Raw genomic sequence first — 15,387 nt, forward strand, 5'->3', positions numbered from 1 at the left:
ATATTAAAAACTAAGAAAAATAAACAGTAAATATTTAATAAACTTTAAATACTTGATATAAAGAAAAAACTACGGCAGGCTATAGTCATCTACCTACATAGTTAAAACTCAATGACGCTATGAAACTAATGCATGATATCATGAGGAGCATAGGCTCCTCCTAGGAGTGAACAAAGGAGAAAAAAAAACCTCCTAACTTATTGCTCTTAACATTGGGAACGAAAAAAAAACATTCTCATGTCACCCCTATTAACCGTAAATTACAGCCTAATCGTGTGATCTCGCATTTTTACTCACTTTTTATTAACTTTCAAATCAGAATTCTCAGTTCTTTTCCAATGAATGTTTCACTTTTTCAACAAGATTACTCATTTTTTTTTTTGGAATTGAATTTTTGCAAATTATCAACTGAATGTCTCACTTTCAAAACCATGTTATGCATGTTAGAAAAAAAACGAGAAACGCAATACAAAATAATTCTTCTCACCCGAAAATTACATTATACAAGTATATGAAAGTTACTCTCTTTCTTATCAATTTCCGAGTAAAATAGCGAGATACCCTGATCTTTAATATTAAATTTAAGAGATATACCCTTAACTTTCATATTAAATTTAAAAACATTAATTGACGTAAATGCAATCAATGCAATTTTAAATTTTCCATTGTTTTTTTAAAGTACCTATACTCTGAAATTATTGTAAAATATTTATTTATAATTCTTAAATAAAATAAAGTCAATATAATTCAATTATTTTTTATCTATTCAAAATTTTTATATAATAAAAATCAATTCAAATTTAAATTAAAAGAAACAATAAATTAATTCAACTTCACATTCATTCTATTATCATTCAACGATATAATTAATCTAAATGTAATAAAACATTATAAGTAAAGGAAATACAGTAAGTCCAATAGAACTTCATTAATTTACAGAATTGAGGTATAGTGATTAACAGTATGTATACTATAAATTTAACGGAAGTAATATGTGTTTAAGGATATATACGTACATAAAACAAAATTTCGAATTTTAACAAAATTATTCTATAAAAGCAAGAAAAATTTAATTTAATTGTAGTTTTCGTTTTTTTTAGAAATTAGCTACTAATACATAATATTGTGGGATTGATTTCGAAATTATATACGAATCATTATCTGAATTAAATAATTAGAGAACATCAAATAAACAATTGAATAATTACTATTATATAATTTTAATGAATATGTGCAATAATAATATGAAATAAAATAAATTAATAAATTAATTTCAATATTATATTTTAAATTTATAAAATTTATAGAATAGCTATATATAAGTTATATAATTTATAATAAATTATAATATTTGAAAATTGCATATTTATGCAATATATGAACTATATATACTGCACAAAGCCAACTACCTTATAGTTATTTACTTTGCAAATTACAATTAATTTAATATACTCGTATTGTGTATACATCTACATGTTATGATTGACTAAGTATTACATGTAGGTCCAATATAAAACAAATTATATTTGCTCATTATACTTGCCATCATATATATGCTATTTAAATGTGTTATATACTTAAAGGTTATAGTATTACTTATTTACACATAAAGTAGAAATTTATTTACATAAAAACCCAAAAAAAAAAAAATTTCGAAAAACCGTGTTGAGTCTATACACTATTGAAAAATCACGGATGAGTATAACAATGACCCATTATTATAGTACATATTACTGGTTATCTTGTTCCATTTTTACTTTTTAAATACAAATTAAATCTATTATTCCGTACAGGTATTTTTTTTTCTATATGGCCACATATCTATAATAAGTAAAAAAAAAAAAATTGTCATAAATTGTATTCTAAAAATGGAAAATAGTAATATGTAGTAGCTAAACGCGTATTACAGATAAAATATACTAATATTTTTTTTTTAAATTCTTACGTTTGAATTCTACAATAAGCGCGTGATAATAGCAACATTTAAGTAAGAGATCCATAAAAAAAAAAGAAACAAAAACGCAAGGCATTGCTTTTTATTTTCAACTCGCCGGATATGTCCGCTATTTTATTTAATTTATTTTACGTTATTAAGATTCTCCCTTTTGTTATAGATCGCATGCGGGACTGGAAAAAATTCTATATCTACATGGAGTGTATAGTTTATCCATTATTTAAACCTAAAAAAAAAATTTAATTTTTATCTCAATTAAAAAATTGAAAAATAAAAAATAAAATAAAATGATAATTTTATTTCCTTTTCTCATAAAAGTTCAAGAATTTTATTTATCTGTCTTTCTTTTTTCTTAAAGATTACAATATTATGCTGATTTTCACTAGCACAATACTGAAAGTGTCATACGACATAATAAAATAACGCACCAATAAAATTTAATATCAAATTATATCCCATAGATTGAATTATATTTGCAAGACCTTGAAAATAATTAAATAGAATAATTCTTGAGAGTGTTGACAAATAATTGTGCACATTTTAATGCATATATATATAGAAATACAAATTTTTTTTATAGTTGCTTATACAAGGTGTTGCAGTTTAAAATATTTAATTGAAAATTTTGTTTAAATAAAGTTGGCTCAAACCAATGGTTTGTATTGTAGCACTTTTCCCTTCAACAAGTGAAAATTCTGCTTTTAAATACAGTCTATGTATACCTATCACACTATAAAAATTATTTTCATTCATATACAAAACTATTACTAGGAATGCATATATTTAGGATGACGCATATATGCAGTCTTTGAAATAAAGCAAAAATTAACATAAAAAGGGGTTAACATAATGCTCGATTTTAAGGGTTAATTGTGTGAGTTAAGAAAAATAATTATATTTTTTAGTGTCACGAAATTTACCGTTAGCTTTTTGCGTTTATAAAAATTTGGAAAAGCTTGCGGTTTCGGAAATATAGGGTGTCAAAAATTCAAATTTTACGATTTTCAAGAGGTGATAACTTGAGAGGGGATGGAGATGGAAAAAAAATTTCTTCTAACGAAATGAACTATTTGTTAATGTCTAAAAGCCCCTAAAATTTCAAAGTTCTAGAATATAGGATCTAGAAGAAAAACGACATCAAAAATTTGGAAAAAAAGGACTTTAGATAACGGTAAATTTCAACGGCCATTTTGTTTTTCTAAAGTTTAACTATAGTATACCGCGCTAGGGGAAGCAAGCCGCTGCCTTTCTGCGTTTGCAAAATTTCAAAAATACTTATGGTTTCATTGCAACAAATATTTAAAAAAGGCGATTTTTAGGGTTTTGGGGGGTATAACTTCTAGAGGGGGGGAGATAGGTAAAAATTTTGTTCTACGGAAATAAGTTTCTAGTAAAGATCTATATATATATAAAATTTCAGCTTTCTATCTTCAAGGGTGTAGAAGTTTTGTAAACAGACACACGGACAGACGGACGGACGGACGGACGGACGGACGGACAGACGGACGGACGGACGGACGGACGGACGGACAGAGTGAAACTAATAAGCACTTTTTTCAAAAAATTTTTTGGAAAAGTGCTAAAAAGAAAGTAGTAGAAAGTAGAGTACAATATTTGCATTGTTGTACAAGTACCTATTTTAATTTTATCGTCTTTTTAATTGTAATTTAATGATTTACAAAATTAGTCTGTATGATTCTCAAGTTCATTCAATCAAACTTAGTTTTAATGTTACGATTAGAGTTGTAAAGTTTTTAAAAAATTACAGGCACAAATATCAGGGCTACCGTCGTTTGATATTAATTTAACTTATTATATATTCTTCATCTTACTGTAGCCTAGATTAATAGGGTATATTATAACTTTAGAATGGAATTTGTAAGAATTTGAAGAAGGGGTATGCAATTTGAAGAAGTACCTAATATATTCTTATACACCCTATATAATCGGCATTAATTTAGGCTTTTTAAATATTTTAAATATTACCAAGAGGAAACTTCCTAAAATTTGGTGCCGAATTATATTTTATACAAATTTGAAATATGTTTTGTTCAGCTGGTTATGGAGATTTTTAATATATAATCAGATTATATACAAGTGTGGGGTGAAATTCATTCGATTAAGATTAACCGAAACGTTTTTATATTGTTTTTCTACAGCATTTCGTATTTGAAATTCTGAATTTGCAAGCCCAAAATTCGAAGCAATGAATATTTGAACCAAAAACTCCATAAAATTAAACAAATAACTATAGCAGCGTTTCGAACAAAATTTTTCGAGTACACTCATGGCAGTAACTCATATAAAAATTGTCAGGGCCCGAAGTAATTGTTTGTAAAAAAAGCAACAATATATTTCATATGCATTAATTATTGACTCACGAGCATTATCCGAAGCTGACAGAATCAATTTTTAATTATGAAACCATCAAAATTATAGAAAAACCATTTTTCTTTTTCTATACAATTTTTGTTTTACAAATTTTTTTAATATTTTGTTTATAAAATGTCTAAATATTTTTTTTTTTCATTATAACAAATTGTTGGACACCACATGATTCATGCTACTTTTATTTTTATTAAAATATAAAAAAGAATTTTTTTTTTAACAAAATTTTAGATCGAAAGAATATGAAAACTTTGAGCCCCATATCAAGTGCAAGTACACCATAGCACATATATACATACGTGCATGTATACTGCGTGTACAATTATTAATTGAAATTTTTTTAACGCCATCGTAGCCCGCAATACCTATATGTATATATAAAATATGTACATACATATAGTGGGTAATACTGTCAGCGCATAATTTTGAGAACAATACAATATGTATAAGATTTCAATAAAAGAAAAAACAGAAAAGATTGATTATATTTGATTGTAAGATAGTTGTAAGATATACTTGAATATTTATAAGAATTTGTTCAAAAAAAAAATTTTTTTTTTCAACTATACTAAATGTGTGCATAATGTATAGCCCATAGGTTAAAGGGCTATATGGTATGAGCATTAATTTTTAGTGAATTTTTATACGACATATGAGTGCTATTTTGTACTTTTCAAAATATGTACAATATAATTAACAAAAGAGAAAAAAATTTTAATTTTTTTTTTTTCTTTTTTCGTTAAAAAATTTTTTCGATGAACTTTTTCTTTGAACTTTTGAGGTCCTATTCTTATTTTTATTGTGTTCGGTTTCTTATTGATTATGATTTTATTAGAGTTGAAAATTTTTAAATCACATACATAATACCTATACTTTATGTTATAAAGGGCTCGCAAAGTGTATGTATGTATGTATGTCAGTACATATATGTGTATATATAGTTAATTTAAATATGATTATAATAATGTATAAGAAAAGAAATAATTATAAAAATCTTGTAAATTTGTAATCACGAAATTTTATTGAATGATTGATTGACAGGCAACTTAATCTTTAGTGTTCACCTTAATTATACAAGGTGCTAGAAAAGAAAATTATATATTTATGGGTATATTTACATACACAAACCGCACATATAAAGAAATAGATACAAATATGTATATATATACTTATACAAATTTACATACCAAGTGTGTTATAATTTCAATGATAGTTTATAAAGATGAAAAATAATTTTAGGTTTCTTCAGGCTTTATTCCATTTTTTTTTTAAATATGTTTAAATTTAGACAATTATATTTTAAATATTTTGAATTTTATGTTTTGTAAAAATTAAATGTGCATGATATATGTGTATACACAAAAATATATATTGTATAAATATTGATAAGAATTCCATTATTCTCACTTTCTTAAACAGAACATGTAGAAAATATGATAAATATTCTTTAGATAATTAAGAAATCCTAGAAATTATATAATATAATCAAACTTGTATTTTAATACTGGTGGTATATTACATTTTTATCTCTTTCTTAGTGTGTTTATTCATTAGAAATTTTGAAGAGATATCACGGCTATTGTTGCAAGTACTTATATGGAAAATATTAACATTAACTGATATATCCTTTTTATTTTTTTTTAATGTTTTAGTACTAATTCCACAAAAAATGATAATTTTTAAAATTAATTTACAGCAACAATTCAAACTAATTGTATATTAGGTGATTCACAATATTGCAAATGACATGACGCTAAGAGTTCAATTCATTCCATGAGCTTTAGAGAGTATATAAATAATAATTTGATAAAAAACAAAGAGTATATATAAAATAAATAAAATTGAGACAATTAAAGAAACTATAAATCAAAGCTTACAAATATTTGCGTGCTTTATCAGAAAATTCAAGTATATAATATACTTATATATATGCACATATAAATATCTATGTAAGGTTCACAAAATTAATAATATGATAAGTAAAGTCTTGTATTTCTTTAACTTTAAATATTCTTTTTTATATTTTAAATATTTTAACAGGCGTAACTCAATTTTTTGACTCATCACATAAGTACTTTCTAAGTATTGAAGTCAACAAATTCTCTTATACAAATCTATGGCAATTAAAATGGGTGAGTAATTGAATACAGTAGCTCATATATTGAAATTTTACACAAATGTGAACAATATGTCCTTTATTGAATATTCTTTTAGTATGAAAATAAACACTAAAAAGAACAATAATTAAAATAATGAAATTAAATAACTAATGTCAATTGAAGTTTATATATGTATATACATTATGTATAATTATATTTTCTTAAAAAAACTATATTTACCGTTATTTCTTTGATTTTAAGAGATTTACTATAATTTCATCGCAATAAGATACATGGCGAAGATGAAAATTTTCCTAATTTTAAGATATAATTATATAAAGGAGGTAAATGTAAGAATTTATATTTATTCACTTATTTTTATAACAAATTAATTTTTCTTTTTGCTTCTATATTGAAATTATTATAGCTGAATAATTCATCATTTCTTTAATATTTTTTATTTAAATTAAAAATTTAAGTATTATTTTTAGCATAAGAAGAAAAATCATTTGAGTAAACCGAGTAATTTACTCAAAAACATTTTGATATTATATATAGTTCTATATTTAGTAATAGTTTTCAATTTTTAATTCATAGATATATAAGTATAATTTTTTTTCATGACATTTAATTTAATTTTTTTTTTCATCCCTGTCATATAATTTTGCCATGACAAAAGAACCAAAACAATTGCAACTCTCACAGAAAGTAATGGAAAATTTCCAATTCCAAGCACTAAATAAATCCGAAGCATTTTCGGCCTTTACTTCATATAAAAATATATAACAATATTTAATTACCCTTTAAATTTTCCACTTCTGTTATTGAAATATGTTGATATCAATTACATTCAATATCAAATTCCCTTAAAACATCTAATAAATTGCAGTTTACTACTAAATTAATTATTCTGAATCAAGGATAATACAATACAAGAAATATATAAGATTTGATATTTTTTATAAACTAAATTGTTACAAGGTTAAAAATTATCAGGAAATTTAAAAAAATATTATAAGATAATAATAATTATGATTAATTATTAAATATTATAGATCATAATAATTTTCTGAGGTTTGCATTAAAAAATTTTTTATTTTTAATTTTAACAGACTAAGGCAGAAAATATAAGATGGTAGGCAACTACAATTATTCCTAAAAATTTTTGGAACTATAAAATATTTTTGTTTTAATACGGTATTTCACATTTTTATAATAATATTAAATAACAATAATATTAAAATAATAATAACATTTAAATAATAATAATATTTAAATAATAAATTACTTTGTACCTATCTAATATTATACATACATAAGTAAATTAAAGTCCTTGTTATGAAATACATATCCTTTTTGATAATATTTGTTTATTTTAATTTTCTTAAAAACTAAAAAAAAATTTTCTTATATTTTATGGAAATTTCATTTTATAAATATTTTTATAATAACGTAATTTTCAATTCCGTAATTAAATTACATTATGTATAAATAATATAATTTTCACTTTGTATACATAATACATATAAGTAACTTTAATATGTATTTTATGTATTAAAGAGCTTATTTTAAATATGTATTAGTAAATTATTTCTTTCTTTTATATACAATATTAAATTAATATGTATGTACACTTAAAATTATAGATATTTTTACAAAAAAATTTTGTAATATTCAATAACCTACCGTATTTAGTTTTTTCAATGTCAGCTTCTATTTATTCATCAAAAACAAAAAGGTATAAAAAGCTTCTTTATATAATCCAATATTTTTATAATACATAAAAGTACTAACATATATATATATTTATATATATATTCAAACACTATTATCTAAAAGAAATAAACAAAAAAAAAAGGCAATTTAAAAAAAAACGCAAAAAAAATGAACCTTCATTTTATTGGTCAACCAAAATTGGTAAAACAAAATGGCTGATATTAGCACATAAATTTGTAAAATTATTATGAATAACAAATGAAATTTTTCAAAATTAATTTTTTCATAATTCAATTAATTTGCCTTCAATTGTTTTGTTTTATAAATTGTAAATAGAAAATTTCATTTTTTATAAAATTATTAATAGGTATTTTTTTTAAATAATTTTTTTAAAAAATTTCAATCCCACTAAAATGCCTTTTAATAATATTAATATATAAAATTATATTCATAAAATTATTTTTTTTGCATCAAATCACTAATTCTATCACTAATTAATTACAATTAATCCAATGCAATTATTTATTTTTTTCTTTTCATTAAATAATTGTTAATTAAATACTTAAAAAATTTAAAAATTAATTTTTTCAGGCAAAAAAAATAGAATTAAATTTTAAATTATTTTCACAAAAAAAAATTAATTAATAACCATTATTAACCTTTCTGTATCATATTATTTTTATATTTGTTTGCAATAAATATTGGAACGAAAATTTATTAAAATATACAAAAATCCTTTTCCATTAGAGTTTTTAACAATAATTACTTTAATATTTTTATAATTGATAATTCAAATATTTTTTAAAATTGTCTTAAGAATAAAAATTGTTTTTAACTAAAAATATATTGAAAACAAATAAAATTAATTTAATTGTATTTATAATAATTTATAATAAATTAATTTGTTTATTACTTAAATTTTTCTTTTAATAATTTAATTAAATATTTTTTGAAATTTTCAAATAAATATGATAATATAATTATTATTAATGAAAATGCAAATAATTTATTCAATGGACCGCCATTTGCTTACAACATTTTATTTATTAGAAATTAAATTCAAGTGTAGCATTACACTTAATTATATAATTATGTATATATATAAAAAAATTATGTATATATATACAAATACTATTAGGTACTTAAAATCCAAAAATCGACACTCAACGAAATTCTTTAAAATTCAAACATAACTGTTCAACACAATTATTATTGTTATTGTCTCATAATATAATTATTATTTTTTGAATTATAATTTCAGAAATAAATTAATATCAATTAATTCAATTAAAATCAAAAACAAAAACACATACACACCAAAAAATATATGAATTTAATGTCTTTTTAGTTTATTAACGATCCTCCAATTATGGACATATAATATGTATGTAATTACACTGATCTTGTTGTAATATTATATACTTATTTAAAATTCACGTCTGTTCCGATCTAACAAAAATTAACTACTGCCTATAGCAAGCTTAAATTTATACTGAAAAATTAAAAAAAAATTCATTCAATTTTAACGATTCAGCATAATTTTCTTTGATTCTTTATTTTTGTTTTTTTGTTTTTTTTTTTTTCATTTCCTTTGGTATTATTTTATTTATTGTTGTTGCAGTAGTTTAGAAAAAGAAAAATTATTGTCCATTTTAAGCATAGCAGAGATAGTGCTTTGATTTAATGTTTAATAATCTTTACTATCATGCTGATTAATGTTATGCCACTATTAAAAAAATTTCAGTACTGTTACTTGTTAAATATCATAGAATATTGAGTTTTCAAGAATAAAATATGAAATGTAATGTTGCTTAATTTTATTAAGCAACATTACATTTATTATGTATAATTAATGTTGTATGACACTTTATAAAATATTAATAATAATAAATGAGAAAACAAAATTTTTTAAGTGGGTTTTAAGAAACTACATTTTAATGTGCGAAATTAAAAGACAAAGAACAACGGCTTGGAGTTTATAACGTTACTCACAACTTCTTGAAATTTTGAATTATAATGTAGGCGATATAAACTTATTCATCTTTCAAAACAACTGTGATATATTTTGTAAAATATTATTGGTGACTTTTATTATAATTTTAATATAAAAAAACTTACTGATACTGTATGAACATAATGCAGGTATGTATGTTAGATATTTATACTAGAAAAAAAACTTTAGAGTTCTTCCATTCCGTTTATTTTTCTCTTTAACCTTTACCTTTTAACAGAAAATTTTTGAGATAATTTTTGCGGCTTATCAATATTGGTATGTTTTTGGTCAAACCAGTTTTTAAAAAACAATAAATTCTAAAAAAAATAATAAGTTTTCGATATCATCTTTATTTGGAGAAGACAAAAACAAACTGCATTTACAATATATTTATGTTAATAATTTTTTCCTTTATACCTTTTAAAAAGCAATTTAGAATAAAAATATACGAAAAAATACATAATTTCGGTATTTAATTGGATGATTTATATTTGCATAAATATTTTCCGGGAATTATTTTCGGTTCATCCTCGTTACTAAATTGAACAATATAATCTTGATCGTCTTTATTAATAACTACTCCAGTTGCTTCTCTATCTTCGCCATAAATAACCTTACATTCATCACCAACTTCTGGTGGTATTGGTACCAAATGCTCAATTAATATTGATATTGTACGATCTTCCTGGCGTAAATATATTGTACATACTTCATTTGAAACAGTCCGAATGATAGCTGTTTGTCCAACTAAAGCGTGATCTCCATGGGTATGAATTTTAACCTCAATATCTGTTGTACACCAATCTGCAATATGAGAATCTAAGCTTGAACCAGGTGTCTGAGGATTATATGGTGTGTTTGGTGAATATGTTGACGGAGACGGTGTACTCATGTAACCAACCGGATTTGGTGATGGTTGTGGACTTGGGCTTGGATTATATGGGCTATAACTATGATCAGATCCGTACATTGTCCCAGGAGTATGTGGAGCAAATGGTGTATTCATTTGATATCCAGGCGTATCTAAATTTTATACAAATTTAGCAAAGATTTAAATAAATTTCAAAATGTATTAAACTTACTTGGATTATATCCTGGACTAGGACTTGGCTCTTCCATATTATATTCAAAGTCTTGATTTCTAGCTGGAGTATTAGTAACATTCGGATCCCAAGCTCCATGTCTTGGCGTCATGCTTCCATCATGAGATGGTGTCATTGCACCACTGTGACTATATGGTGTACGACCTTCTGAATCCCAATTAGGAGTTTGGCTACCGAGCAATGGTGTTTTAGACCCAGCGCCAGCATAAACTGGTGTCTGTGAGCCATAACCAGGTGTGCGTGCAGGAGTTCTTCCATAAGTCGAGAGACTTCCTTCGCGCCCAGGAACTCCAACAAGTGCAATATGATTTCTGTCAACCGAAATTGTTTGACAAGAAGTATGTAATTCTACGCGAGCAGTGCTCTCTGTGGCATCTTTAACAATACCTACGGTGCCTTTGTAAGGACCACCGCTAATCTTAATAGTTTTTCCTAAAATTTCTCTATCACGCGTAACCGAGAATCCTCCTCGACCACGCCCGCGACCTCCTCCACGACCTCTTCCAGCTGAAGGATGCATTGGCGACTGAATTCTTGGAGACATGAAACCTAAGCCAGTAACTGCCCCATAATTGTTCGTAGTGTTTTTATTACCACCAGCTAATTGTAAATGTCTGGTTTTACAAACAAAAATACCACCGTTTTCAGTATACATTCTACAATGCAAAAAGGCTAAATTCCGGTATAAATGTTTAATTTCTCCATGGCGACCCTAGGTGAATTAAAATAACGAAAAATGTTTGCTGAAAATTATCTAGTATATGCAAATATTTATTACCGCATGTTGTCCTTCTATAACTTTCACGATATCTCTTCGGCGTATTTGACTTTGATCGGAATCCAATGCATGCGTGTTTCTATCTTCCCGTTTTTTCTGAAGGGCTGTTGGTTTACACTCAATTACTTTACCGTGCATTCCTAATACGTGAAAATTTTCGCGTTCCAGCCTAACGATAACTCCAACAGTTTGCGGGCTACAAAAGCAAAATATGTTAAATATAGATTTAGCATTTTGATTGCAGATCTTACTCTAATTGTACTAAATCACCCCATTGAAATTGACCTAATGAATCAACCCCAGTTGCCATATCTGAACAAAGTTGCAAGTCTCTCGGTAAAACTTCTAATTCATGCATTGTTAAATCGGAAACTAAGACAACCCGTGAAGGTTCCACTCGAACAATTAAACCGGTTTCGCCTTCATATCTTCCGGCTAATACTTTTGTGTGATCTCCAGTTTTGAAATATTTCCTCAATTCACTTGCTTTGAAAATTAATGGATCCTAAGAGAAAATTTTTTAAATTTTTTACATAGAAAAAAAATTTTTAATTTAAATTTTTACTTTTAGGTCTTGATGTTTCGGCATTACAGTAATCATTCCACCATCTATAGCTATAATTTTAGCTTGCAAATTCTCTAAATCACCTACGCACACTTCCACATTATCCCCCATAGAAAACGAATGTGCTGCCTGCGGATCATCTTTACTGCCAACAGCGATTTCGAGGTTAATGTCTGCAAATCAGATATACATATAGATAAATTTCTTTATAAAAAGCAGTATATTAACCTTCTGGTTGCTCTTCAAAACGTTCTAATTCCGCTAAAGTGGGCTTAACTCCTTCAGCAATAATAGCATTCATATTGAAATTTTTGTAAAGAAAGCCTTTGCGAGAATAACGATTGCCCTCAAAGAGCAAAAAATCACCATCAGAATGAACTTCGCCACCTATGGTCCTAACAGCTTCTGGATCAAACGGCTTTGCCGGGGGGTGTCTTTTCTTTTTCCGTTTTTCAGCCTCGGACTCAGATTGAGTTGTTCTCAGTGCACCTCTCATTCTTGTGTAATCGATACGTGGAAGTAGTTTCAAATGCACTTGATTTTGCGCCAAATCTACATAATCAACTTGAGCAATATCATCCTTATATAGTCCTCTTTTTATTCTAACCCATTGTTTAACTTTCAAACCAGCTTGTTCCTTTATAACTTTTAATACATCTGTCATTTCAGTTATTGGAACCATTTCCTGTTTCCATTTTCCCATTCTAAGGTTACCAACATTTTCAATTGCGGCCTTCACATGAGTTTGTTTATAAGATTCAATGTATATGTAACCTTTAACGCCTTCTGGAGCAACAACTGATTTTATTTGTAAAGGTTCATCAGTATTTAAATAAGTTAAAAATTTGCGCATAAGCAATAAGGCAGTGGCTTTTTCTTCACCAATTCTACATTTCACCATCCACAAATTAGGATCCCTGAATTACAAGACAATAAAAATGTAAAATTTAAATTTTAAACTGCTAAGGGTTTTCAAAAATACTTAATTCCTGGAAGCAGAGTTTGTTGTGTAATTTCATCTGACATTTCCTCACCCCCATCACCAAAATGACGTCTTGCAGCTGATTCATCGGCATATTTTTTTCTTAAATATTCTTCTAGCTCGTCTTCTTTATGTGTACTAAAATAAAGTATACGTTAACTATTTTTTATTTCAGTTTTTAATAAAATACTTACTCCCACAAGTTACCGCGTCTTCTAATTTCAATTTCTCTTGCTGTTGGTCCAACTTCATCAACTTCATTGCCAATTATACCTAATTCATTAGCATCATCTTCCCATTCATCGTCTTCATCAACTTCGTCATCTACTTCAGCTTCATCAAAAATAAATTCTCGGAAACGCTCCTTTTTCTTCTTCTTCTTTGGCCTATCATCATCTTCATCATCTTCATATTCCTCAGAATCCAAGTCTTCGCCCTCTGGTTCTTGTTCTTCATCACCATCTTCGTCATCTTCTTGTGATCGCCTCCGATTTTTTCCAGTATCTGAACCAGATCGTGAACCAGAACGAGATCTAGATCGAGATGAGCGAGATCGCGATCTTGATCTTGATCGAGATCTGGACGCCGAATGAGATCTAGACCTAAACAAATGGAAAGTTTTCATAAAATTTAAAAATTTTACTTAAAATAACCAACCTAGATCTTGAAGCTCTAGAACCAGAATTTGACCTACAAATTTTTAGAATTTGCAATTTAGGAAAATTTTTGAAATTACGAAAACTTTACCTAACGCTGTGTTGGGACCTGTTTGAGCCCATACTTCCAACGTCAGAACCACTATCAGACATGTTGCTAGCTTCTGAATCCGACATTTTCAAGTTTTAATTATACCCAAAAAATTTAATAAATAAAATTCACGCAAAAAGTTGTCTACTTGGCACTGCACATTTGTTATACACGCATTCTTATATTTTCACTGAAGCCGAACTGAAATATATATGCAAAATCTATAGATACCTTTATTTCAACAGAGTATTCATATATTACAACTTTTTTAAAACTAAATAATTCTGGTCAGTATATTTTCTTTAAAACTAAAGAATATGTAAATCCACAAATAAATAAAATTTCTTTTGCAGAACTAATTTCCTTTTTAATACAATCTCACATTGAATAATTTTGACATTTGAAAGGAAATTTGACATTTTATTTCATAGAATGACTTTCCTTGACGTTTCTATGTTCAAAGATGTAACATACAAATTTTTTTTAATAACATAAATCGAATTACTGTAAATTGTAGAAGGAAGGAATGTAGGGGTATGTATAACAATATAATTTAATATGAATTAAAAAATTTTGCAACTCGGGTTTCATAAAACATGTGATATGTGATTAACATGTATGCTAAAATAATTTAGTTAATAATTTACTGATTTTTGATTTTCAGTAGAAAATGCTTACAACCTTAATTAAAACTTCATAATACCAAGGTATTATTCATACGAGATGTCATTCGAATCATTTGTTTAAATGGGCTCGAGCATAATTTACCTTTGTACATATGTATGTATGTATATAAAATAATATTATGTTTATTTCGCGAATTTGGTTGTTAAATATAAAACATCTAGAATTTATGAAAAATAATACTTTCTTAAGTTAGAGAGCGGGTGGGTCTTTCATTACTTTCACCAATTTTACTTTTTCATGTAGCAACCTTTCTTACATAACTTAAACTTCATATTTTAATTAAGTTCAAGTTGTATAAGAAAACTTGCTTTTATATTCAAAAAGAAACGCTTATATACTATGTAGCCACACATTTTACATTTTACAAATTCAAAA

At 25.9% G+C, this 15,387-nt stretch overlaps 2 protein-coding genes across 4 annotated transcripts in view; both read right to left on the reverse strand.

Moving 5' to 3' along the window:
- Positions 1-9,638, reverse strand: part of LOC129612582 (transient receptor potential cation channel protein painless) — a 47,170-nt gene extending 37,532 nt beyond the window's left edge. Inside the window, exon 1 of one of the 2 annotated variants that reach the window (XM_055526254.1) lies at positions 9,475-9,638. The gene's annotated coding sequence lies outside the window, so the exon portion shown is untranslated. Of the gene's footprint in view, positions 1-8,127; positions 8,270-9,474 lie in introns of those variants that run through there. The other variant, XM_055526253.1, reaches the window with a different exon arrangement.
- An 842-nt stretch (positions 9,639-10,480) lies between these two features.
- On the reverse strand, positions 10,481-14,719 carry LOC129612584 (transcription elongation factor SPT5). Of its 2 annotated transcripts, none has more exons than XM_055526259.1 (11): positions 14,587-14,719; positions 14,326-14,526; positions 14,236-14,268; positions 13,773-14,180; positions 13,579-13,716; positions 12,825-13,513; positions 12,597-12,769; positions 12,283-12,536; positions 12,032-12,227; positions 11,233-11,965; positions 10,481-11,173 (listed from the first exon to the last, which is right to left on the reverse strand). In XM_055526259.1, exons 2-11 carry the CDS (start codon positions 14,409-14,411, stop codon positions 10,623-10,625), a joined length of 3,261 nt encoding a protein of 1,086 aa, XP_055382234.1. In that variant the 5' UTR covers positions 14,412-14,526; positions 14,587-14,719; the 3' UTR covers positions 10,481-10,622. The 2 variants fall into 2 exon arrangements, with proteins under 2 accessions (XP_055382234.1, XP_055382235.1); XM_055526260.1 differs by having other exon boundaries at positions 14,590-14,714.
- Between the last annotated feature and the right edge of the window lie 668 nt (positions 14,720-15,387).

Source organism: Condylostylus longicornis, unplaced genomic scaffold (assembly GCF_029603195.1).
Source record: "Condylostylus longicornis isolate FDR11 unplaced genomic scaffold, ASM2960319v2 ptg000075l, whole genome shotgun sequence".
Taxonomy (NCBI): Eukaryota; Metazoa; Arthropoda; class Insecta; order Diptera; family Dolichopodidae; genus Condylostylus; species Condylostylus longicornis.

Bases quoted from the DNA above. Each gene is read 5' to 3' on its own strand.
- LOC129612584 (XM_055526259.1), bottom strand. From the start codon at position 14,411: ATGTCGGATTCAGAAGCTAGCAACATGTCTGATAGTGGTTCTGACGTT. The intron at 13,717-13,772 runs GTAAGTATTTTA...ACTTTATTTTAG, and splicing joins AGACGCGGTAACTTGTGGGA to TACACATAAAGAAGACGAGC. The intron at 11,966-12,031 runs GTAATAAATATT...TAATTCACCTAG, and splicing joins TTATAGAAGGACAACATGCG to GGTCGCCATGGAGAAATTAA.